The following is a 24,411-nucleotide window of genomic DNA, read 5'->3' as shown; positions in this document are numbered from 1 at the left end:
GTCCCGGAGAAAGCTCTGAATTTGAGAGAGTCTGGCCTGGAAACAGGCCTCCAGGGAGCCATGTGATCTGAGCCAGCCCTCAAGGAGAGCCCACTCCTCTGGCCAGTCTTGTTCTTGGTCCTGGTTCTTCAAGCTGAACCCAGAGCTCTCTGCTCCAGGGTGTCCGTTTAGGCTCCTCTTGGCCATGCTCTGAAACTGGCACAGCTTTATCTAATGGGATGAACCTGGCTAATGAGATTAGCGAGATGTCTTGTGGTCCCCACTTTTAATCTGCAGCGTTCAGGCTCTCTCTGCTTGGCTAGGAAGGAAGCTGTAGGAACATCGCAGAGACTGGGCCCCTTCCTGAGCTGCGCCTCTGCAGCCCATTACCACGACTACATCCCTGGTGTCCCAGGGGAAGGAGCTCAACATGGGCAGCTCCCAGGGTGGCTCCCTGCAGCGTGGGCCATCTGCTCCCTTCCCAAGGCCCTGAGTTTTCAGCCTCCAGGCTCACAAAGGTCAGGAGTGGGAGCTGTGCTGTGGGAAGCTGCCTGGACTGCACTCGGCAAGCATGGCGCTGCTGAAGGTCAAATTTGACCAGATGAAGCGGGTGAAATTGGCCCAAGGGCTCTGGCTCATGAACTGGCTCTCGGTGTTGGCTGGCATCGTCATCTTCAGCCTAGGGCTATTCCTTAAGATCGAACTGCGGAAGAGGAGTGAAGTGATGAATAATTCAGAGAGCCATTTTGTGCCCAACTCCTTGATAGGGATGGGGATGCTATCCTGTGTCTTCAACTCTCTGGCGGGCAAGATCTGCTATGACGCCCTGGACCCTGCCAAGTACGCCAAGTGGAAGCCCTGGCTGAAGCCATACTTGGCTGTCTGTGTCCTCTTCAACATTGCCCTCTTGCTGGTGACCCTCTGCTGCTTCCTCATGCGGGGCTCCCTGGAGAGCACCCTGGCCCACGGGCTCAAGAATGGCATGAAGTACTACCGAGACACAGATACCCCTGGCAGGTGTTTCATGAAGAAGACCATCGACATGCTGCAGATTGAGTTCAAATGCTGTGGCAACAATGGCTTTCGAGACTGGTTTGAGATTCAGTGGATCAGCAATCGCTACCTGGACTTCTCCTCCAAAGAAGTCAAAGAGTGAGTGGGTCTCCTGTCCTGGGGTCAGAGCTAGATGGGGACTTGGAGGCCCATGGGGGTGCTCTGTGTGGGAGTCTGGATTCACTTGGCCTATAGAAAGTTGCCAATATGCTAACATTTTTACCTATAAAGATGGCGATGTCATATGTTCCACCTAATGTCTGGCAGGAATGGCTGTCGGAGGAAGGTGTCGAGTTATAGAAGTTGCTTGGATAGGAGTCTCCAGGGAGGAAGACACAGCCAGGAATGTGAGTCTGCTTCATTCAGTAGGGATGGGGCACTCACAGGTCACAAATACTGAGATGTCACTTGGTTCATCTTATTCACTCAAAGTTCATGCATTCAGTCCCAGAACTTAAATTTCCTGGTTAGTTCCCCTTGTTTTCCAACCTTCTGACTCGGAGCATCTCAAGATGTTTGTCCTTGGGTATGGTGGAAAGAGCAGAGGATAGGGCAGTCAGGAGGTCCAGGCTATAGTCTAGGATGTGTTGTGACTTAGCTTGTGACCTTGGGTAAGTCACTTGCCACTCCGGTCCCCTGCTTGCCCATCTTTTAAATGAAGGCACTGGAATAGATAATCTTGAGAGGTTACCTCCTAGCTTCATCTAAAGCCTGGCATACAGCAGGTGCCTATTAAATGCCTGCTGGTGTGTACTTCTTGAATCACGATAGTGTGACACAATAATGTTTCTAGAGTATTTGTGGTGTGAATAAAAATAAAATCCTGAGGTGCGACGTAGTACTGGTGAGCTAGAGGTGGAGGTGAGAGCGGCTGACTCCGGCCCGCTGCTTTTCCCAAAAGACCCACCATTATGGGTCTCAAGTCATTTTCCAGGGAAAGGGTGGCCTGCCCTGAGCCTGTGGCTCGTCCTCACCTCTTCTTTCCATCCCATACAACCCATTCCCTGGCTGAGGCAAGGGGTCAGCTGTTCATCCAGGTTGGTCCTGGGTAAGACTGGTGAGTCCAGGGGGACTTGCACACAGGGTGCTGGGCACGCCGGCAGCAGAGCACGGCTGAAGCCCGGACAACACCCAGGAAGCCCAGATGGGCTAGCTTAGCTGCACCTCAGATGGAAGGAAAGTCAGACTGAAGGTCACTGTTGGGGCTTCTATTTTCTCTGTGGGTGGGGATTACTGCTACAAATCTCCAGTCAAGGAGAGGCTGGTAAATCGCTTTGCCCTTCCTAGGTGACAGGTCTTGCAGGGACAGCACAAGGTGGCAGGACTCACACAGTCTGCTGCAGGAGGGACAAGCAGAATTCCTGGGCATGGGAGTGGGAGAGGGGGTGAAGCTGAAACAGCCTTTGTGAGCAAATAAGAAAGGGCTTTACTTTTTCCTGTCATTTTCCTTGATTGCCTTCTGCACAGAGTTAGTTGCAGGAGAGATGTACAAAATCTCTCTGTAATCCCCAAATCTCCTCTTGGCCCGGAGCAGAGAAATTCTCCAGCTTGTTCTACTCCCAATGGCTGGCTTATCTGCATTGTCAGGCAAACAGCAGGCTTGATCTGAACCACCTCAATGCTTCATACCAACTTGCTGGAGTGAAGCTATCCTAACTCGCTGACTTAAAAAAAGTTTCTCAGCTACACAAAAAAATGCAGTGACAACATTAAGAGAAACAAAAACAGGAAAAAGAATTCAAGCCAGATTCTCACCCACCACAGACTAATGGCTTTAATTTCCTCCCATTTTGGTTTAGTCTTGTTAACATTTACATAATAAATAGCATAACCATGGAATAAATACAACTGAGCGCCCCATTTTGTAATATGATCACGTAATATTTGCATAATGTTCAAAACAACTGTTTTCTCCCCAGCTTTGTTTAAATATAATTGACAAATAGCCTAGCGTGTGTTTAAGGCACAGAACATGTTGATTTGATAGACTTAGGTATTGCAAAGTGATTACTATGGTCACGTTAGCTGACACGTGCATCATGGCACGTAATGGCCATTGCTTTTTTGTGGTGAGAACTCCCTTAGCAAGTTTCAAGGATCTAACACAGGATAGTTAACTATAATCGCCATGTTGTGTAGAAGATCCCCAGAACTTACTCATCTTATCACTGGAAGTTTGCACCCTTTCACCCAACAACTCCCTTTCCCTCTCCCTGCCCCCAGCAACCGCAACCACCAGTCTAGTCTCTGTTTCTATGTGTTTGTTTTTTTAGATTTTACAGGTCAGTGAGATCATCAAGTATTTGTGTAAAGGGATCATGTTTCAGTGATGCATCATATTACACTCACTGAAAGGACACCCTTAGGCATTTAGGGTGTTCTAATTTGCCTCTTCTGGTAACACTGGAGTAGGCTTTGGCTTCTGTCTCTTTGTCTCTGTCTCTCTTACTTTCCTTAGACTAAGTTTCCAGGTGGAAAGTGTACCTGTTGGCTGTAACTTTCCATAAAGCTGGTCTTAAGACACAATGTTAGAACTGAAATGCCTTTCTCCTTTCCAAAACCTCCCTCGAGGTCACCCTCCTGTGCTAAGGGTACAGTCTCATAGGGTCACCTTCACAGAGAGAGGACCACGTCATTGCTTTCTGCAAATTCTCATGTTTGACCAGTGGACAACACCTGTGAGTGAGGGGAGGCTCCTGGGGTGTGGAGTGGCCTTTCTTCCCTTTCCAGGTGCTCACATTTTTTTCATGTCTTGACTTAGTTTTCCTGACAAAGCTGGCCCCTGAAAATTCTCCTCTGAACAAGCAAGTGTATTTGTTTTTGGGGAGGCCAAGTGGTGGGAAGTAGGAAGCATTTACTTTCTCTGGGTTTTCTCAGCAGCACCCTCAGTGGAGGGATCCGGAGGCAGCAGAACCAAGAGAGGCAGGGGTGGGTCCTGGCCAGAGGGCAGGACCAGGGAGAAGTGGCATCTTCCACCAAGACTTTTTTTTTTTTTTAAGATTTTATTTATTTATTTGACAGAGATCACAAGTAGGCAAAGAGGCAGGCGGGGGTGGGGGTGGGGAAGCAAGCCCCTCGTGGAGCAGAGAGTGGGGCTTACTCCCAGGACCCTAAGACCATGACCTGAGCCGAAGGCAGAGGCTTAACCCACTGAGCCAGCCAGATGCCCCAAGACTTTTTTTTTTTTTTTAAGGGTTTATTTGTTTATTTGACACACAGAGAGAAAGAACAAGTGGGGGGACTGGGAGAAAGAGAAGCAGACTCCCCACTGAGCAGGGAACTTGATGTGGGGCTCGATCCCATGACCCCGGGATCATGACCTGAGCTGAAGGCAGACACTTATTAATCAACTGAGCCACCTAGACACTCCTTTCACCAAAAATTTTTTTAAGGAATTCTTCACTTTTTTCTCTTTTTCCTCTCCCCACCAAATTCAGACTAGCCAATAAAAAGGCTGGGGTAGCCTCAGTTTCCTCCTTGACCCTAAAGACTCTGAGAGGTAATCTCAGGAGCAGTGAGCTGGTTGGAGGTGGGAAGACTGCAGAAAACGCACCAAGCTCCTCCAGTGACACTGGTCCTAGGTAGGGCAGTGTCTAGTGCCAATGACTTCTGGTCCTTTCTGGAGGCTCTGCCCCATGGGGACATCTCTCTTCATTCCATACTATGCACACCTTGCTGGACTGGGCTACAGAAAACATTTCCAGCCTGGGTGCTGAAAGGTGGAACTGGGTTCCTGCACACAGGGCTCCCTGGGACCTCCCAAGCAATGCCCCTCCTCCAATGGTCCCCTGACAAACTGAGCACAGAGCTTGTGGTCCCGGCAAACATGGAGGGGTGCGGTGCCTGGGTGGCTCAGTCAGTTGGACGGCTGCCTTCGGCTTGGGTCATGGTCCCAGGGTCCTGGGATAGAGCCCCACGTTGAGCTCCCTGCTCAGCGGGAAGCCTGTTTCTCCCTCTCCCTTTCTCCCTCTGCCTGCTGCTCTGCCCTCTTGTGCTCTGTCAGATAAATAAATAAAATCTTAAAAAAAACCCAAAACCAAAAAACAAAACCCATGGAGGGGTGGCTGGTGTTTAGAGATTTCTTAGGGGGATCTTTAAGATCAAGGACTGTTTCCTGAAGGCTCCTGGACTAAACAATATCAATTGAAGATTTTTTTTTTTAAGATTTTATTTATTTATTTGACAGAGAGAGATCACAAGTAGGCAGAGAGGCAGGCAGAGAGAGAGGAGAAAGCAGGCTCCCTGCTGAGCAGAGAGCCCGATGCGGGGCTTGATCCCAGGACTCTGAGATCACGACCTGAGCCGAAGGCAGCGGCTTAACCCACTGAGCCACCCAAGCGCCCCTCAATTGAAGATTTTTAAAAAAGATTTCTTTTTCTTTTTTTTTGAGAATCTTTTATTTTTTTGTTTTTTAAAAGATTTTATTTATTTATTTGGCAGAGAGATCACAAGTAGGCAGAGAAGCAGGCTGGGGTAGGGGGGGCAATAGTAGGCTTAACCTACTGAGCCACCCAGGTGCCCCAAAAAAGATTTCTTTTTTTCATCATGGGGCAGGGATGGCCTGTATCCTGGCCTCCCATGGCCTGCCTCTAAAGAACCACTGTCTCCTCTCTGTCTCTATATTCCTCCCTCTTCTGGACACCTCATTTGAATGAAATAATATAATATTGGTCCTTTGGGGCCTGGCTCCTCTGACTTAGCATAATGTTTTTGAAGTTCAACCATGTTGCTACATTTGTTAGACTGTCCTTCCCTTTTATGGACAAATGATATCCTGTTGGATGGAAGGCCAGGTTGTAATTCTGCTCCTTCCAGATGACCATGCTGCTTGCCAGTGATGTCGAAGTCACCTTGCATAGCTTCAGTGTTAGATGAATCTGTGCCCTTACCGACTGAAACTTGGAATTATCTAGGCCACGCTGTCTTCTCTCATCCTGTCTTTCTCTGTCTTCTTGTCATCAATGTCGTCCTCCTCCAGAGGGACAGTGGAAGGTGTCGGCAGAGATGACCTAGGCTTGAGAAACTTCTGTGGATTGACTGGATTCCAGTTCTTCTGTGCTCAGGTCCTAGATAATCGTGAGGTGGCCGCACAGAAACCAGAGACACTAGCGAGGCTGCCTGCGGCCTGTGGCAAGCGAGGCTTGGGGCTCGCTCTACCCTGTGTCTACCTTCTCACCAGCTCTGGACTGGTGCTCCTGTGGGTGGGGAGACATGCTCCCTTATAACTGGGGGAAGCCCTCGGAGGGAGAAGCCATGCTGTCCCTCTCAGCCCCTGAATCTTCAAGGTAAGTTATCAAGACAGAGGTTTGTAGTTCCTATTCAGTGCTTATTTTATTTTATTGCATTTTTGACTTTCATCATGGAAAATTTCAAGCATTCACCAAAGTAGAGAGATGATGGCTTTCCACGTACACCTCTCTTAGCTTCAACAGAACACACATTCTTGTTTTCTTGTTTCATTTCTACCATTCTCCCAAACACACATTATCCCCTCTGAGTATCTTTTTTTTTTTTTTTTAAGATTTTATTTATTTATTTGACAGACAGAGATCACAAGTAGGCAGAGAAGCAGGCAGAGAGAGAGGGAATCAGGCTCCCTGCTGAGCAGAGAGCCCGATGCGGGGCTCGGTCATGACCTGAGCTGAAGGCAGAGGCTTTAACCCCCTGAGCCACCCAGGCACCATCTCCTGAGTATCTTAAAGCAAATCCTGGGCATGGTTTCCTTTCACCTGTAAATACTTGTGGAGGCATTTCTAACAGGTAAAGAGGGTTTGTTTTTTTGTCTTTTTGTTTTTGTTTGATATAAGCACAATAGTAATCATGACCAACAAAACTAGCAGCAAGATCATCTGGTCTGTTCAGTCTTCTCTGATTGCCTCAAACTATCTTTTCCAGTTGGTTTGTTCAAATCAGGAGCAAAACAAAGCCCACATTGCGCATTTGGTTCTTTGATCACCGTTGTTTGTTTCTTTTTTTTTTTTTTTTAAAGATTTTATTTATTTATTTGACAGGCAGAGATCACAAGTAGGCAGAGAGGCAGGCAGAGAGAGAGAGGAGGAAGCAGGCTCCCTGATGAGCAGAGAGCCTCATACGGGGGGCTCGTTCCCAGGACTCTGAGATCATGACCTGAGCCAAAGGCAGAGGCTTAATCCACTGAGCCACCCAGGCACCCCCACTTTTGTTTCTTTTACTCTAGAACAGTTACTGTCATGCCATGTGTGTATTGAAGGAATGAGGCTATTCGTCCTAAAGAATTCCTTACATTCTCAGCCGGGCGACAGCAGCCAAGTGGTGTCATCTAAGTTGTTCTTATGTCCCCATAAGCCAGTAGTTAGGGCTGAGGTGGGCTTGGATTCAGGTTTGGTTTTAGCAAGAACACTTCCTGGGGTGCCTTGTATATCTTAATGCATCACATGAAGAGAGTGAAGTCTTCAGCCAGTTTATAGCAATTCCTTCAAAGTGTCCCCTGATTTCAGGATGAGCAGAGCTTTAGTGTCTTGGGGTGAGAGGCCTTAGCACCAGGCACTGTCACAGCCAGGAGGGGTTGGCCTGGAGCCCTCAGTCTGAAGGAGAAGTTGGCACCAAGCTCTCTCAGTTTCCCGTCCCACTCAGGGAATCCACAGGCTACAGACTCCTGTTCTCTCTTTCTGAACAATTTACAGAGATTTCATGAAGACCAGACCTTGGCTAGGAGCTCCCCGAAGGCAAGACTGAGTTTCCCCTCAGACTGGGATTCCTTGAGGACTGTGCTGTGTCTCCTCCTCAGAGTGGTGTTCTCCTGAGGGCAGGACTATGTCTCCTCCCATCAGACTGAGGCTTCCTGAGGGCAGGACTATATCTCCCCACTCAGACTGGGGCTTCTTGAGGGCTGTGTAGTTTCTTCTCCCCTCAGACTGGAAATGCCTGAGGACAATGCTCAGGACAGCATAGGGGAGGCAGGTCTGACTTGATAGAGGGTGAAACTTCCCTGGGCACCCAGCCTAGGATCTGTTGGGGTCTCACACCTCTGGAAGTAGGTCCCACACCCCACTCTCCTCTAGAAGCATCACCTTGTTTACTTACTGCTTGTCCTGGTTCCAACGACAGATTAAGGCCCCACTCACCCTCTTAAGACAAAGCCAGGCAAGGAGAGCTCCTTAGGTGGTGAGCTGGCTATTTATATCAGAGTATTTCCCAGGCTACAAATCTTGCTCTGCTCAGGGCTCACCAGGGCTTGTAAGGGTCTTGATTAAGATAAGACCTGTTTTCAAAAAAAAAAAAAAAAAAAAGATAAGACCTGTTTTCTAGCATACTCAGCCACAGCCAAGTCATATATGCTTGGGAAAATCATCATGTCAGAGTTTTCCTGGAAAAACCAACGTAATTTAGGAGGTAAATCAATAAATGAACAAGGAAAGGCATATGGAAAGAAACAGTGGTGTGGAGTAGGGAAGGCAGGAATATAACTGATAATGAATCAGTCCCCAACTGGAATGCTAAGTGACACTTGTGGAAACCTTGGCAATTCACCTGGCCTTTGTCAGACTCAGTTATCTCATCTGAGAAATGACATGACAGGGGCGCGGTAGAGAGTAAATGGAATAATACACATATAGCAGTTGATATACAGCAGTATAGTATTAGCATTTCCTTAAAGATGGGTTTTTTTTTTTTTTTAATGTGACTGGACATAAAGTACTGCAGGTGGTGAGGGAAGACACAAATGGGAGACACAGCCCTGCCCTCAGGGAGCTCCAGTCTGAGGGGAGACACAGCCCTGCCCTCAGGGAGCTCCAGTCTGAGGGGAGACACAGCCTTGTCCTCAGGGAGCCCCAGTCTGAGGGGAGACAGAGCCTAGTCCTCAGGGAGCCCCAGTCTGAGGGGGAAGACACAATCCTAATTCAGAGAATCCCAATCTGAGGGGAGACGTAGCTTTGTCTTAACAAGGCTAGCAAGGTGATTTTTCCACTAGGGGGAGTGAGCTAGGTGAGGAGGAAAGATAAGGGCTTTCCAGAAGGCCAGCCTGCAGAGTAAGGGTAGCTCAGAGCCTCACTGGCCTCAGCTCACACAACTACAAGCCTGGCCTTCACTTCAGATACACATGTAATATGTATGAGGCAGGTCCATAGGCTTTACCCCAACTTAATACGCCTGGAGAGTGCATAAGGAGCAAGAACCTCCAACAGACAGGAAGGACCTAAGAGACTCTGAAGAATCTCTGAGGGGAGGAGTGGGCAACTGCTATGGGCTAGTCTCCCACTTCTTGTTCACTACTTCTTCTGTAGAACAATCTGATGGATTGCAAGGTCCTGCCTACCTGGCCATGGGCATTCTCTGAGGGCCTGTGTCAAGTGCATTCCATACCTTGCCTCATTTAAAGCTCCCCACAGCTCCCAAGAGAGTAATCCCCAACTCAAAGAGGTCCAGAGGATGAAGTTCCACAGATCAGAAAGGCAGACTTGGGACTCAAAGTCTGGGTCCCTCTACTATCTTCACTCTTCTCATGGGGATATTGGGAATGGCCCAGGTGGGATGTTGTGATGGTGGGAGAAAGCTAAAGCGACAGCCTGCAGGTCAGGAAAAAGGACAGACAGAAATTGAGCTCAGAGACCCCCAGCATCAAGAGACTGGGGATGGGAGATTACTGTCTGCTCAGTTGGGCAGGGACTGCTGGCTCAAGAGGGGGACAGGAATCCCAAACTGATAGCCTTTCTGCTTCAGTCTTCCCAACTTGGACCACCCAGGGTCCCACCACCAGATGCTGAGCTGGGTCTGCAGGGAGAGAGCAGAGTGGTTTCTGCTCCCACTGTGCTCTCGGTGCACTTAGTTAGACTCAAGGAAGAACTTCAGTAGCAACCGATTTAGTCAGCGACAAATGTCTAATAGGGCTTGCCTCAGGTCAGCAGTGAGCTGTGCTCTTACAGACATGGTTGCTGTCCCCACAGAAGACTCTCATAGTCTCTTCTTGGTTGGCAGAAACCCTGCCACCTGCTCCTAAGTGTCTACTGCCCAGTGGTGTTGAGTGGTCTGTTCATTGTCACAGTTGTTTCCTGAGAGCACACAGAGCACATGTGAAGGCTCCTGCTCCATCGCCTCACCTAGGCTTGGCCATGAGTCCATGCTTGTTGCGAACTTACTACGTACCAGCCACTCTTCCAAGACTTTTTACATGCATGCCTTCATACGATCTCATATCAACTCCATTTTACAGATGAGGAAGCTGAGGCCTAGAGAGGCAGAGGAACTTGTCCAGAGGAATGGACTGGGAGTAAGTTCAGGTGATCCTGCTCTTACCACTGTTCTGGATCTCCTGTGTACCCAGACCCACCCTTTCTCTGGGCAAGGGTCCTGCCCAGGGAGTAGAGGGACTGGAGAGCGTGTGGAAATATGGTCACCATAACCCAGGCAAGGACTGTTCTGGAACCAAGGAGGCCACCTTGTGCAGAACATTTCTGAAGTCTTAATTATACTGATCAACAGACAGTTCACAGAAATGGAACCACACATGACCCTTCAACATAGCAGAAGATACTCAACTTCATTCGTAATGAGGGAAATGGAAGTTAGATACTATCTTCCAGCTATCAGGTTGGCAAAGGTCAAAAATCAAACCTGTGTGGGTATAGCCATGAAGGATAGGTTGTCTCATGCATGTCTGTTGGGGATGTGATTGTACAAACTCCAGAGTGAAATATGGCAGGGATCTAGGGTAATTACAGATGGACCCACCCTTTGATGCAGGGATACCTCTCTAGGAATTGACCCTCTAGATATATTCACAATACCCAAAATGTTTGTATTGACAGGCCACTGGGAAAACCCTAAATATCCAGCAGTAGGGAACTGACTAGTATTCCATGGATCACCTGTACAATGGTGATACCATGCAGCTCATTAAAAACCTGGAAGACAGAGGTGCCTGGGTGGCTCAGTGGGTTAAGCCTCTGCCTTCAGCTCAGGTCATGATCCCAGGGTCCTGGGATCAAGCCCCACATCGGGCTTTCTGCTTGGCAGGGAGTCTGTTTCCCCTTCTCTCTCTGCCTGCTTCTTTGCTTACTTGTGATCTCTGTCAAATAAATAAATAAAATCTTTAAAAAAATAAAATAAAAAAAAAAAGAATGTCCATCACTAATTAAAAAAAAAACAACACAAAACAAAAAACCTGGAGAAGACTCTCCACTAGTAGACATAAAAAGATCTCAAAGATTCTGCTAAAGGAAAAGAGAAAGGTTCAAGACAGTACATTACCATCGGGGTAAAAAAACAGGAAGAATAAGAATATTTGTAGATTCTGTGTTTACTTTTCATGTATGAAGCCTTTTTATTATTTATATTTATTTATTGAAAGATTTTACTTATTTGATAGAGACACAGCCGAGAGAGGGAACACAAGTCGGGGAGTGGGAGAGGGAGAACCAGGCAGGCTTCCCGCCGAACAGGGACCCTGATACGAGTTTCGATTCCAGGACCCTGGGATTATGACCTGAGCCGAAGGCAGATGCCCAATGACTGAGTCACCCAGATGCCCCATATGAAACCTTTTTAGAAGGACAGACAGTTGGCTACAGCTGAGTGTACCTGGAGGTCAAGGGACAAGAATGAGTGGCGGACTAAACATGGACATTTAGAAGCTAAATATTGAAATTAACATTTCAATGAACATTGTTGAAAAGAATTTCTTTTTATTAATGTTTTTTGAAGATTTTATTTATTTGAGAGAGCGCATGAGAGAGAAAGAGAGCAAGAGCACAAGTGGGGGGAGGGGCAGAGGGTGAGGGAGAAGCATGCTTCCCACTGAGCAGGGAGCCCCATGCGGGCTCAATCCCAGGACCCTGAGATCGTGACCTGAGCCAAAGGCAGACGCTTAACTGAGCCACCCAGGCGCCCATTGAAAACAATTTCTATTATTTACTTATATATTATTGAGGTATAGTTGACATGCAACATTATATTAGTTTTGGATACAACATACGATTTTTTGTTTGAATAAAATGCAAAGTTATCACCACAATAAATCTAGCTAGCATCCATCACCATATATAGTTAGAGAATTTTTTTTCTGGTGATAAGAAACTTCAAGATGAACTCTCTTGGCAGCTTTCAAATAGGCTATACAGCATTATTAACTATAGTCACCATGCTGTATATTACATCCCCAGGACTTATTTATTTATAACTGGAAGCATCTACTTTGGTCACCAACAGCCATTTTACCCACCTATCTCACCTGCCTCTGGTAACCACAAATATTCTCTGTATCTATAAACTTGTTTTTTTGGCTTGTTTTGTTTTTAGAGTCCACATATAAGTGAGATCAAATTGTATTTGTCTTTATTATTTCACTTGGCATAATGTCCTCAAGGTCCATCCGTGTTGTTTCAAATGGCAAGATTTCTTTTTTATAGATTTCTTTTAAAGATTTTTTTTTAAATAGCTGAATAATATACCATTGTGTGTGTGTACCAAAGTTTCTTTATCCATTCACCCATCAATGGACACTTAAGTTGTTGCCATGTTTTGGCTTTTATAAATAATGCTGGAGTGAACACAGGGATACATATATCTTTTCAACTTAATATCTTCTTCTTTCAAGATTTTATTTTTAAGTAACCTCTACACTCAATGTGGGGCCTGAACTCACAACCCCGAGATCAAGAGTCACATGCTCCAATGACTGAGACAGCCAGGTGCTCCTCGAGTTAATGTTCTCATTTTCTTTGAATACCCAGAAGTGGAATTATAATTTCTACTTTAAATAATTACATGCTTTCTATTCTTGCGTTGTAAAAGTATGCCACTATTATATAATGTATTGTTCATGTGCAAATTAAAAAAAACTTGGTACTCAAGATGACAGGCATACACTCGCACAGATCTTAAGTATGAAGCTTGATGACATCTCGCACATAAGACACCTGGGTAACTGCACTCAGGTCAGACAGGACATACCCAGATGCCTGAAGAGGATGGGGAGAGCCTTCACTGTAAAGATGTCTGCCCCTTTTGAATTCTCAACCCAGATGAATGTATGGTACGCCCTAACCAAATACATAGTAAAAATGGAAGTGCAGAAGTAATGTGCACTGCATCCTTCAGGTGAGTAAGGAGAGCCCACCTGGCCACAGGCAGAGTTCACTGTGGACATCAAGCAAGCTGACGGCAAGGACTGTGCCTGTCCAGTCTCATTCCCTGCCCGCACATAGACCCGGGCCAGAGCAGGACTTCTGGAAACCTCTCTTGAATAGAACTGGTCTGGCCAGAGGGGCCCTTGGTTCCCAGTGACTTGTTATTGGGAGACAGAAGGTTGGAGACAGGGCTGGGGGCTAAAGGTTGTTGGCAAGTCTTGTCCTAGTCACCACCTGTCCTGTTCCTCTTCCTACCAGCTTGACATGGCTCCAAATAATCCCTGCAGGCCAGGGCCTGGCAGTCCACAGGGTGGTTGGATGAATTTCTACATTTCTTACTGACTTGCTTCTTGATTCATCATCTGTCTCAACCCTGTAGGACATTAGCTCTAGGAAGGCAGGAAGATTGGTTTTCTAGGGTAATTTCTCTCTCTCTCTCTCTCTCTTTTTTTTAAGATTTTATTTATTTGACAGAGAGAGACACAGTGAGAGAGGGAACACAAGCAGGGGGCGGGGTGGGAGAGGGAGAAGCAGGCTTCCTGCTGAGCAGGGAGCCTGATGCGGGGCTCAATCCCAGGACCCTGGAATCATGACCTGAGCTGAAGGCAGATGCTTAACAACTGAGCCACCCAGGCGCCCCATCATTTCTCTATCTTCAGCTCCTAGAACAGTGGCTGGCACATAGTAGATGCACAACAAATATTTATCAAGAATGAATGAATGAACAAATGGATGAATGAATATTATAGATTTTCAGAGTCAGGGGATGGGGGGAGTTGGCTCCTGGTGAGAAATCCAAGAAGCCTCTCTCAAGCCATCTTTCTCCTCTAGTCGCATCAAGAGCAATGTGGATGGGCGATACCTGGTGGATGGCGTTCCCTTCAGCTGCTGCAACCCCAGCTCACCACGGCCCTGCATTCAGTACCAGCTCACCAACAACTCAGCGCATTACAGCTACGACCACCAGACAGAGGAGCTGAACCTATGGGTGAATGGCTGCAGGGCCGCCCTGCTGAACTACTACAGCAGCCTCATGAACTCCATGGGTGCTGTCGCCCTCCTTGTCTGGCTCTTTGAGGTAGGCTTTGGGCCAGGTGGGGGCGAGGAAGTGAGAGCCACCTGCACCATTTGGATTTCATGGGTGGGGCCTGGCCTGGAGTGCTTGTCTCTCTCCTTGGCACCAGCCCTTAGCCTAGCTGTGGGTCAGGCAGGCCTAAGTTTCAATCCCAGCACCTTCATTATTTTTTGTTTCTTTCCTATGACTCAAAAAATAGTTTATTGAGGTGAAATTCATGGAACATAAAATGAACAATTTAAAGTGAGCAGTTCAGTGGCAGTTAGTACATTCACAATGTTGTGTAACCATGACCTCTATCTAGCTCTAGATTTTCATCACTCCCAAAGAGAAGCTCATACCCATTAAGGAGCATACTCCCCATCTCTTTCACCCCAGCCCCTGGCAACCGTTAATCTGTGCTCTGTTCTTGTGTATTTATCTATTCTGGACATTTTATATAAATGTCATCACAATATGTAACTTTCCTGTCTGGCTTCCTTCACTTTGCATGTTTTAGAGGTTCATCCTGTGCCTTTGTTTTTTCAGTCTGAGGTTGTGGAAAGTTATTTAACCTCTCTGTTATAGGGTGCCGATAGCATTAGCTTTGGGACTCCTGGGGGGCAAAAGGAGATAATACGTACATTGTGTTCAGGAAATGGGAGCTGTTTGGATTTGTGATTCTCTGGAGACTCTGGTAGCAATTTAGCTGTTATTCTAATTAGTGTGTTCATCTGATTTCACCTGTAAGGCTTAATTCCTCTCTGTACAGAAGAGTTTGGGATGTAGCCATTCATTTATTGAAGAGTTAGTTCTTGGACTGCTAGGCGCTGTCCTGGGTGCTGAATGAAAGCAAGTATTAGGGAGTGATAAACCGTGGGGGTAGAGAGGGTGACTTAGGGGCTCCTGCTTTGTGCTAACAGCAGAAAATCCAGACCCCCAGATTCACAAGTACAAAGCAAGAAGCCTTAGGTGGGGAAAGTTTGTCCATTAGAGGAGATTCACTGAAAGTTTCCTTTAAGTAAGTTGTTCTCTTAGTGCTATGGAAGTTCACACTTAGTTGTGCCCTTGGCTGAGATGACTGCTTCTAACTCACTACATCCCATTAGAGGTACTGTAAAATCTGGGGATGGGCTGGTTGGGAAGGGAGGGCTTCTTTTATTGTTGAGGCACATGAATATCGTTTTATTGGCCATTGACTCCTTGAGGCACAGTCTTGGGTATGAGTGGGTTGAGCTGGGCGAGAAGCTTACTGCTAGAAGGTCAGAAGGTCGTGTCCCCTGAAAACCCATGAAAAGAAGTCTGAAAGGATAACAGAAGTCAGTGGGAAAACGGGGTCCCACCGGTTGCCTCTCAGTTTGCTCACCATTCTAGGGAGCTAATGACTGTATGAGATGAGGACAGGCTCACTGGAAACAGGGAGTAAATGCCCTTGATTTTTAGTTGAGGTCTTTGGTTAGCCGAACTCTGTGATGGGCACAAGGGTGGCTGAACTACTAATGCTAGGACTCTGGCCTGAGTCTTGCCCTGCTGGGCCTCACAATCCAGTTAGGAGGTGACATCTAACTCATGAACCACAGGGAGAACCATTACCAAGTGCAAAGTTCATAATGCAGCAGTAAGCCCCCTTCAGGAAAGCAGGAGGGGATCAGAGTGGGAGCATGCATACCAGAAGGACCCCTTGGAGGTGAGTTTTTCCACCATAAAAATATTTTTATAAAACTTTCAATAGACAACGACAATAACAAAAACCTAAAGCTATTAGTTACTAATGTCCTCTACTATTGCAATGATAAAATACTCCTTGAGCATTGATTCAGTAGATGTTTCTTGAGGCCCTACGGCCATGGGGCGCTGTTCTAGGGGCTGGGAGACTGAATGAATGAGACAGATTAGGGGGTGGACATTCTCTGTAAGCAGGCCTCACCACCTCACAGTGTGTAAGAGAATAAAACCAGGAATCTGTGTAGAAACAAGTGGGTAACACAATACATTAGAACAGTGGAAACAGTACTTACCACACTAACAACCAACCACGGCCGACATGTCTATTCATCCTTACTGCACACCACGTACCGCGCTCTACCGCTACTGACATGACACAGCATGCACACGCGGCGGAGACACTCCATCTGAAAATCTGTAAACCAGATGAGTTAACTGAGGCTTCTTAGTCACATGGCTTGCCAAGTGCCAGGACTGGGATTTGAACCCAGGCATTTTGGCTCCATAGCCTGCTGCAATGACTGCTAGTGAACAAATGCAAACTAATCACCCACTCATCCCTGCACGAATCAAAATAACAGAAGTAGAGGAAACCACATACAGTGGTACTGTTTGCTGAGAAGGGGGTGACTTTAATTTTGTATAGCAAATAGTTACCCAATACCCAGTACGGGCCAAGCACTGTGCTAGGAATGGGGTGGTTATGAGGAGAAGCCTGGGACTAATGCTCTCAGAATGTGAAACCTGAGAGGAGGAAGGAGAGTGAGTAGCAGGGCCACTCACGGAAGGCTGAAGCTGAATTAACAGGTGAATGTGGAGAGGAACAATGTTCTAGGCAAACAGCAAATGGTAAAAACTAGAGGGAAGAAGTGTGGATGGGACCCTAAGGAGCCCAGAGTGACCAGAGAGAGAGGAGAATGGGGCTGGAGATGAGGCTGGAGAAGAGGCAGCTATCTTGAGCGCGAGGCCAGCCTGGTGTGCAGGCCCTCAACCGACCCAGACTCCAGAGATGCTGTCACACTTGTGGGGCCCTGGGGTTGAAGAGGCTGGTGGCCTGCACAGTTTCCTAATAGCTCCAGCCCCTAGCTCCTTCTCCCAGACCTCCTCTAAATCTCTTCTCCCCACCAGGTGACCATCACAATTGGCCTGCGCTACCTACACACAGCACTGGAAAGTGTGTCCAACCCGGAAGACCCTGAGTGTGAGAGTGAGGGCTGGCTTCTGGAAAAGAGTGTGTCGGAGACTTGGAAGGCCTTTTTGGAGAGTCTGAAAAAGTTGGGCAAGAGTAACCAGGTGGAAGCTGAGGGTGCGGATGCGGGCCAGGCCCCAGAGGCTGGCTGATGGCCCCGGGGTACCCTCCCCTCCTGAACACGGAGAAGTAGCGGACTCCAAAAAGTGGATACACCCCCATCCAATCTGAACTCCCAAGGAGGATGGCAATTTTACAGAGACTCTTCTGGATGGTGGGATTTAAAGTTTAGGATCCCTAAAAGCATTTGGCAAACATTTGTTGAATGACCTAAAAATGAACGAACCCCTACTCAGGCCCACGACTTTTGGATATGCCCTCACGGTGGACTCTTCACGGATCACTCTTCATAGCACATGAATTCAGTTCCATCCTGAAGCTACTGGCCACACATGAGGGCAGCTCCCCTTTAAAGTGTATGCCATTACGAGCTCCAAGTTGCTTCATTCTGTATCCAAAGCGTCACTCGGTACACAGGCAGAGAAGTCTAAAAAAATGTCCTGGCCATGTTGTCATCTTTTTTTTTTTTTTTTTTAATGCCAAGATCGACAGGTCAGCCATTTTATTTGTGTAATTGTGGAAGGAGGGGGGGCATTATACTTTTCTAAGAGTAATGCACTCTCAAAGCACTGAGGGCTTCACAAGAGGAAGCCTTCAATCATGGGGCAAAATAACCTAAAGACAGGGGATTACTTTCTCACCAAAAACACAGTTAAAGGCTACTTTTGTGTCACAGTCCCATGCCCTCACTTAGCCTGGAGTGAGCCATGGGCTGAGGAAGTCAGGTTATTTGCATGTTCCGGCAACATATCACCCCTCAAGTGCCAGCTGACCTCCTTTGGCTTGTCTGCGGAAGCACTGGGTTAGGTGGTTGCCCTTTACTGGAAGAGGAGCAACAATCAGATAAGAGTCCATCCTTTGGAGACCAGGCCTCACCTCTTGAGGGGCCCAGGAATACCCACACAGGTGGCCATGACAGCCTCCATGGACCACATGTATGGTCTACAGTGGAGCACAAGGTATCCTCTGGGAGATTCTTCCTGTTTCTTTTCTCAAATACCCATCCTGCAAAGCAATATTTCTGGAATGCCTCTGTATTAAAGAAGATTCCTTGAGACCGTCCATCTTCCCGAGCTAGTGATGGCAAGAGAAATTTTAACTTCTCTCAGAAAAGAAAAAAAAAAAAGGAAGCTTTTAGGGGAAGGAGATAATGACTTTGTTACTGTTCTGAAGTGTTCAGTGGGGAGAAAAAACTTCTGGTGCTGCCTGGGGTATGTTCTGGGGCTCTAATTCTCCCGGGCATAAGATCAGATCAAAGATATTTGGACACTGTCAGACTTTGGTCCCAGGTTTAATTTAATTAGACTTCTGAGTCTCTTTGAGACCAAAGAATGGTCCACATTGAAAATGCTGAGGGAGTCAGCCACCTCTGACAAGGGGCCTGGAACTCTCTCCCCTCAGGAGTGCTGAGAACCATTGTGAATGTGCTGCTCTAGGCCCATGTGTAACTATGCTGTTAACAGCTGTATGATAGACATTAAAAATTACATTGTGTGAAAATCATTTGTGTTAATGCCTATCTTAGCCTATTCAACAGTATGTTATCACAGCATTCCCAACTCTAGCTAGTATTTGTTAACAAAGCCAAATTGCACTTGACCCTAAAAGGAAGCGTTTCAACAGGGTAGCTGTTTCAAAAAGATGGGTGTTACCGCTCTCCCTCTTACCATTTCCTGTCTGTAAGTACAGTGATTATAAGGTTATCCAAATAATCTTGACATTTGCTAGTTTAGACCAGAGCTGAATTAATAGGTGGAATTTTAGTTTAACGATTTAAGCAAAAATTCCAAACCATGTTTTTTTCCTGCACTGGTCAAAACGTATTTTCCCAAACAAGGAAATGTGAGTCTCTGTGGGCCAGGTAATAGGGCAGATGTAAATCGGAGAGCTGCTGGGAGGACTAAGGGTTAACTGACCTTACAATGAATATCCCTGGTTGGTTCAGAGCAGACTTAGGGCGACCTGCATTTATCAGGTCCTCTCAGGAAGCTGCTGGCAAGACTCTGTACCAGGACTTCCTTGTGTCTAACCTCAGTCTTTCCTGGGACAGTGTAAATTCATTTTTCCCCAGGGACTCAGCCAGGTTTTCAAGTCTGGCAGGCCTAGCCCTGGGGTAGGATGAGAGATAAAGGCATCACCTTAGGCCTTTTAAAACACTTACCCCATGGTGAATTAAGTACTAGTTACTTATTCTTGAACGTTTAAGAAGACAGGTATCCTAGAATCCGTGGCTTTCAGTTTAAGAACCCACAGCCTCTTGCAACACTGTCCAGCGCAGAGCTGAGCCACCAGCAAATAAACCCCAAGTAACCTCAATACAAGTTAATAAGATTAAGTGCTTGCTCTGCATTGCATGGCCCCCTGCCCCTCCTTGTCCCGGCATCTGTAATGCTAGGCCAGCAGGTTTGCAGCTTAGCCAAGAGCTGGGGTGGGGGAAGGGGGAACCAAGACAGGGCCTCTGACCTACTACTGGGTAAGAACAGGGCTCCTGAAGACAGTGCAGCAGGCAGCAGCAGGGTGTGTTAGGAACAGGAATGTGGCAGTTGGGGGGTGGGGTGGGTGGGGACAGTCTGTAAGTAAGGGAGAGAGGGGATGCCTTCCTGGTCCTCAGTGGGCAGGAAACTAGCTTGAAGGGAGGAAACAATAGTCTTTAACTTTCAATGGTACACTTTGTCCTCCCAAAAAGAGAATGAGTATAAACAGCAAAGTTAAAGATGGTATACAGTCGCTTAAGATAAAGGGGCAACTTTAAAATAATAAAATATATAAACTATAAGATAGTTTATAAAATATAAAATAATAAAATTTTATTTTATTAACTAGGGGCAACTAGTTATTTACCCAAGGAGAATGGAAATGTAGGTCCACACAAAAACCTGTGCATTAATGTTTTCACTTTCTTCATATCACCAAAAACCACCCAAACATCCTTCACACCTGGTAACTGCATAAACATCTGCACAACAGAATGCGACTCAGCAACCAAAATCATGTGGATGATTCTCCAACGCATTAGTCTTCTTAGTGAGAGAAGCCAGGCTCAAAAGACTACATGATATGTATTTATAGACCATTCTGGAAGAGGCAAAACAAAGGGACAGAAAGGTTAGTGGTTGGCTGGGGTGAGGATGGGGCAAGAAGGTGACCACAAAGGGGCTTGAGGGAGCTTCATGGGGACACAGAACTGTACTATTTGATTGTAGCAGTTGTTAAACAATATATGCATTTGTTAAAATGCATAAAACTTTCCATTAAAAATTAGGGTGAATTTTACTGTGTGCAAAATAAAACTTAATAAACTTGACTTGAAAAAACAAGAGTACAGACAGAACAAGCAACATTTTCACAGGGCTAATGCTAACATTAGGACCAGGGAAGGGAGTAAGCTGGGAGCAGCATGAAAGGCCAGGAGACAGGGAAAGTGGATGGAAACCTTGATTTCTTAGTTTATACCTTCCACTTTAAGGCAATTTTGAAAAGCACAGCAGAGCTCTTGTAGGTAGTAACTCTCCTGCAAATGAAGGATATACGTGTTCTTACATGGGTCTCTCATAATCAGTGTCTGGGGACTGTGTAATTATAAGGACACGGAGATTACCAGAGAAGAAAGAGAAAGAAGAGCATAAACCTGGAGACAAGTCTTGTTCCTGAGAGAGACTTTGAATGCTCTGTTTTCCCAGTGATTTGAGGTTCAAAATGGTTCAGAAAGGTCATGAGTTGTCATAGCCAATGAATACGGAGATTAATCAGCTGAAATGATGATCCAGCTATCTCTGGGAAGGTCAAGATGGTTTGTCTGGCTAATGGCCATAACTGACACTAATAATATAAGCGTCTTAATTTTCAAGCTAATACAGACGTCCCACTTTAGTTGTAGCAAGGTGACATGGGGAGCATTTCCATGGCATTTAAATGTGTGAAACAAAACAGAAAGAAAATGTAGGCAGATCCAAAGTAATGTCAACACCTAAAGCATTTATTTTGATATCTTTAAACTTTTTACATATGATACATTCCAAATTTTACAGCTGTCCACAGATATTAAAGTTATAGCCAATTTATTAAACAGATATGATTTTCCCTGATATGGAAAGCATGTTATATAAACATTTCTACAATAAACATAATACATGCGGAACAAATCATAAAAACTAAGATGATTCATTAGGTAAGGAAGACAATTAGCTTAATGATGCACACACTAGAAAATAAAGGGCATATGTGTGTTGCTACTTCATATAAGTTCATCATCTCTCAGACTCCCCGACATTTTCAGAAAATGAAATCCAGGGACACCCTCTGCTAACCAAGGACTTCTATGAAGTCATTCCTGAAAGCCAGAGTATTGCTATGATTTGGTGGAAATGTTTATAATCCATTTATAGAGAGAGAAACCTGGTTCTATTTTAAATTTAAGCTTGATGAACATATGGATAAAGGCCAAAAGAAGCTGGGCTTAAAAGCTAAAGGGATGGGGATGTGACAAATGCCAAAATAAACATTAAAATCACTATGCCATCCATAGCCCCAGATCTTATGAATGGAAGAAAGGCCAGAAGAAGGGGTAAAGTGCTGGGTTCTAATTTGGATTTTCTTCCTGTTGGTCCTCCTCTCAGCTGGTGAGCCAGTCCCAAGCAAGAAGGGTTATGGTCATCCTTTCAGAAGAGGGCACTCCTGTCACACACTATCTTGGAAAAGCAGCAGTGAATGTGGCTTCTTCATTCCCACCACTTATTCTGACCCAAAGTCTGGATTTCTGACCTTCCTCCTGGGTTTATTGCAGTGTACGCAAAGCTGAGTGGAACAGAACTATTAGATGCAGTTCAAAAAAACTGAGTGAAAGGGTTACTTGCACTGGTTAAAAAAAAATCCAAGAGCCTTTTATTATTCATTTGTCCCTCAGTCCCACCTTAGAGAGGCTCAGAATTTCTTCCTCCACTAAATCTGCCATCACTCTCTGTGTGTATTCAAGCTCTCAGCATATATATATCAAACGAGAGTGGCTGTGCAGTATATGAGTTAAAAGTTATTTTACTAAGCGGCTATCATTCTAGGAAGGCACCTCTTAGTAAGAAAAATAATGTTTAAAAATAATAAAAAGCCTGGGCACACAGGCTGTCCCAGGAATATCTAAGTGAGCCAGCAGGTAAACAGCAATTCATCTAGTCCAGGAAATGCTGGAAGGAGTAGGGGAACCTCAAAACTCTGAGTTCTCATTTTTTCTGCTAGTGTTTGATTGATTCTAGATGCATACGATCTCTCAGTTTAGATTTAGAAATGGGAATATAGTGTCTGAAAAATTAGGATACTCTAAGTTTTCAAAAAGCCCTTTAAATTGAGTTTTTCCCTCAAAGCCAAAAGTCTTGCAAAAAAAAAAAATAATAAAATAAAAATAAAAAAATAAAAATCCAACTTCTATAGCCCTGAAAACCACCCAGCATATGAAACAACCAGGCTCTCCCCTTCATCCCACAGGCTCCTCCTGAGCATGTGCCCCAACCCGCTCGTAACCAGTGGAGATGAGGGATAGCCGCTTTCAAAATCCACTGCTTTGCTCTTAGAGGTAGGGTCCTGTCAGCAGAGGGGACAGCGACCTAGTCCCAGTGTTGAGAGTCACTGAAAGGGACCAGGAAGTGTGACCCCAACAGATTACAGAGACTGTTTCCTGCTGCTGTTGAGTCAGCTTCAGGCCTGGAGTTCCTTGTGATCAGTAATGTAACATGGCTCAGACTACTGGGAACGGTCAGACACAGTCAGATGCCCAAAAAGGGCTGTGCTCAACCTGTGAAGAGAAGCTCCTCGCTGGGTCCTAAAACTCAAGCAGTTACGTTTGAGGAGCACAGCAAACGATGCAAGAAAATCCACTGATGGAAGATGACTTTCATCAGTCCCTGGAGCCAGAAACTATGAAAACAAAACTGGGAAGAAAAGCTTAAATAGAGAATTTATTTCCAAATTCAGCAGAATTTATTTCCTATTCTCTTTCCTGAAAAGCCAACTGGGTTACAAAAAATCCAAGTTTATGTTTTTGGTGGTGAAGTAATTATAAATGTTGCCAGTCAATGCCAACCAGTGTCTGATTTGCTTCCTGTGCATGTCCAATCTCCTCCGTGATACTGTGCTGGTGCCAAAGCTTCTGAATCTTCTTAAATCGCTCTTTGCACAAATGTAAAGGATTTCCCCGTCTAGAAGGAAGATGCATGTCACTCAGGATGCATTCTGTTTATTATACCCCAACCTTTCCTGATTTAGGAACAGTTACAAGTTACTGGTTTAAGATCCTTTGCACAATTCCTGTTTGGCACAAGACTGTGGCTATTAACACATTGGCTCTGAAGGCTGGCTAGGAGCAGCTGCGAGTAGGTGCTGAAAAGAAGAGGAAAATGTACACGAGCTACACTTACTCAAGCTGGGGTGAGGGAAGAGAGGGTAGGGTTGAGTAGAAAGGTCTGGGTGGAGAGGCTAGAACTATCCATTCATTGTTCACTTTGTTGGTAAAATGTAAGAAAAAAGGGAGAAGGAAGGGGAGAGGATGCAAGAATTGCAAGGGTAAAAAACACTCCCCAGAGTGCTCTTTCAGCCACAAAGCAGAAGCGAAGCAGCCAAGTGTGAATGACTTCCAGGTCTAATTGAACCAGAGAGAAGGTTTTGGGGAGTTCACGCTGATGGCCTTTGCTCCTGATCAGAGCACATCAATCCTCTTACTCTCTTAACCAGGGCTCTTCCTCCTACAGCCCACACTCCTCAGGGCATCGGGAGAGCCATTACCAGGTGGCATATGCCTGTAAACTTGCGGCCGAGCTCATGGGACAGGCCCCTACTTATCTTGCCTTGGTTTCTAGGTCTTCATTTTCTGCTCCCCAAGGCTGGATGGTTCTACCTAGGTTAATATTTTCATCTCCTCTGGGCAAAAAGATGGTCTAAAAGAAGTTACTAGTGCTTGAGGGAACTGCTGTTAGCATTTTCTCATGCTATAATAGAAGCAACCAGAGTAGAAGTGATTAAGCCTCAAATACTGTTGTATTGCTCTATATGTTCGGTATCTTTGTCCCCAGATTCTTAAGTTAAAAGGTATCACATCTCTCTCTCTCTTTTTTAAAAGTAGGCACCACACGCAGCATGGGGCTGGAACTCACGATCCTGAGATCAAGAGCTGCATGCTCCACTGACTGAGCCAGTTGGGCGCC

The 24,411-nt window shown here is 45.9% G+C and overlaps 2 protein-coding genes across 22 annotated transcripts in view; one reads left to right on the top strand and one right to left on the bottom strand.

The window, feature by feature from the left end:
• The first annotated feature begins 325 nt into the window (after positions 1 to 325).
• On the top strand, positions 326 to 18,718 carry PRPH2 (peripherin 2). The gene is made up of 3 exons (XM_082733054.1): positions 326 to 1,131; positions 13,968 to 14,214; positions 17,044 to 18,718. The coding sequence occupies exons 1-3, from the start codon at positions 551 to 553 to the stop codon at positions 17,254 to 17,256; spliced, it is 1,041 nt and encodes a 346-aa protein (XP_082589180.1). The 5' UTR covers positions 326 to 550; the 3' UTR covers positions 17,257 to 18,718.
• Positions 18,719 to 21,179: 2,461 nt separating this feature from the next.
• The window catches only part of UBR2 (ubiquitin protein ligase E3 component n-recognin 2), a 125,397-nt gene continuing 122,165 nt past the window's right edge, over positions 21,180 to 24,411 (bottom strand). For 20 of the 21 annotated variants that reach the window (XR_014312338.1, XR_014312339.1, XR_014312340.1 and 17 more), the window contains one exon: positions 21,180 to 23,409. Coding sequence is in view for 11 of the 21 variants with exons in the window: in XM_082732976.1 (XP_082589102.1) it covers positions 23,268 to 23,409 (142 nt within the window). In the remaining 10 variants the exon portion in view is untranslated. The remainder of the gene's footprint in view (positions 23,410 to 24,411) is intronic. The other variant, XR_014312344.1, reaches the window with a different exon arrangement.

The sequence above is a fragment of the Mustela nivalis genome, assembly GCF_964662115.1.
Source record: "Mustela nivalis genome assembly, chromosome: 5".
NCBI classification, from domain to species: domain Eukaryota; kingdom Metazoa; phylum Chordata; class Mammalia; order Carnivora; family Mustelidae; genus Mustela; species Mustela nivalis.
The sequence above is the reverse complement of the archived record's forward strand: the minus strand, read 5'-3'. Positions and strand labels throughout refer to the sequence as shown.

Bases quoted from the DNA above. Each gene is read 5' to 3' on its own strand.
- PRPH2 (XM_082733054.1), top strand. From the start codon at position 551: ATGGCGCTGCTGAAGGTCAAATTTGACCAGATGAAGCGGGTGAAATTG. The intron at 1,132-13,967 runs GTGAGTGGGTCT...TTTCTCCTCTAG, and splicing joins TCCTCCAAAGAAGTCAAAGA to TCGCATCAAGAGCAATGTGG. The intron at 14,215-17,043 runs GTAGGCTTTGGG...TCTCCCCACCAG, and splicing joins TCCTTGTCTGGCTCTTTGAG to GTGACCATCACAATTGGCCT.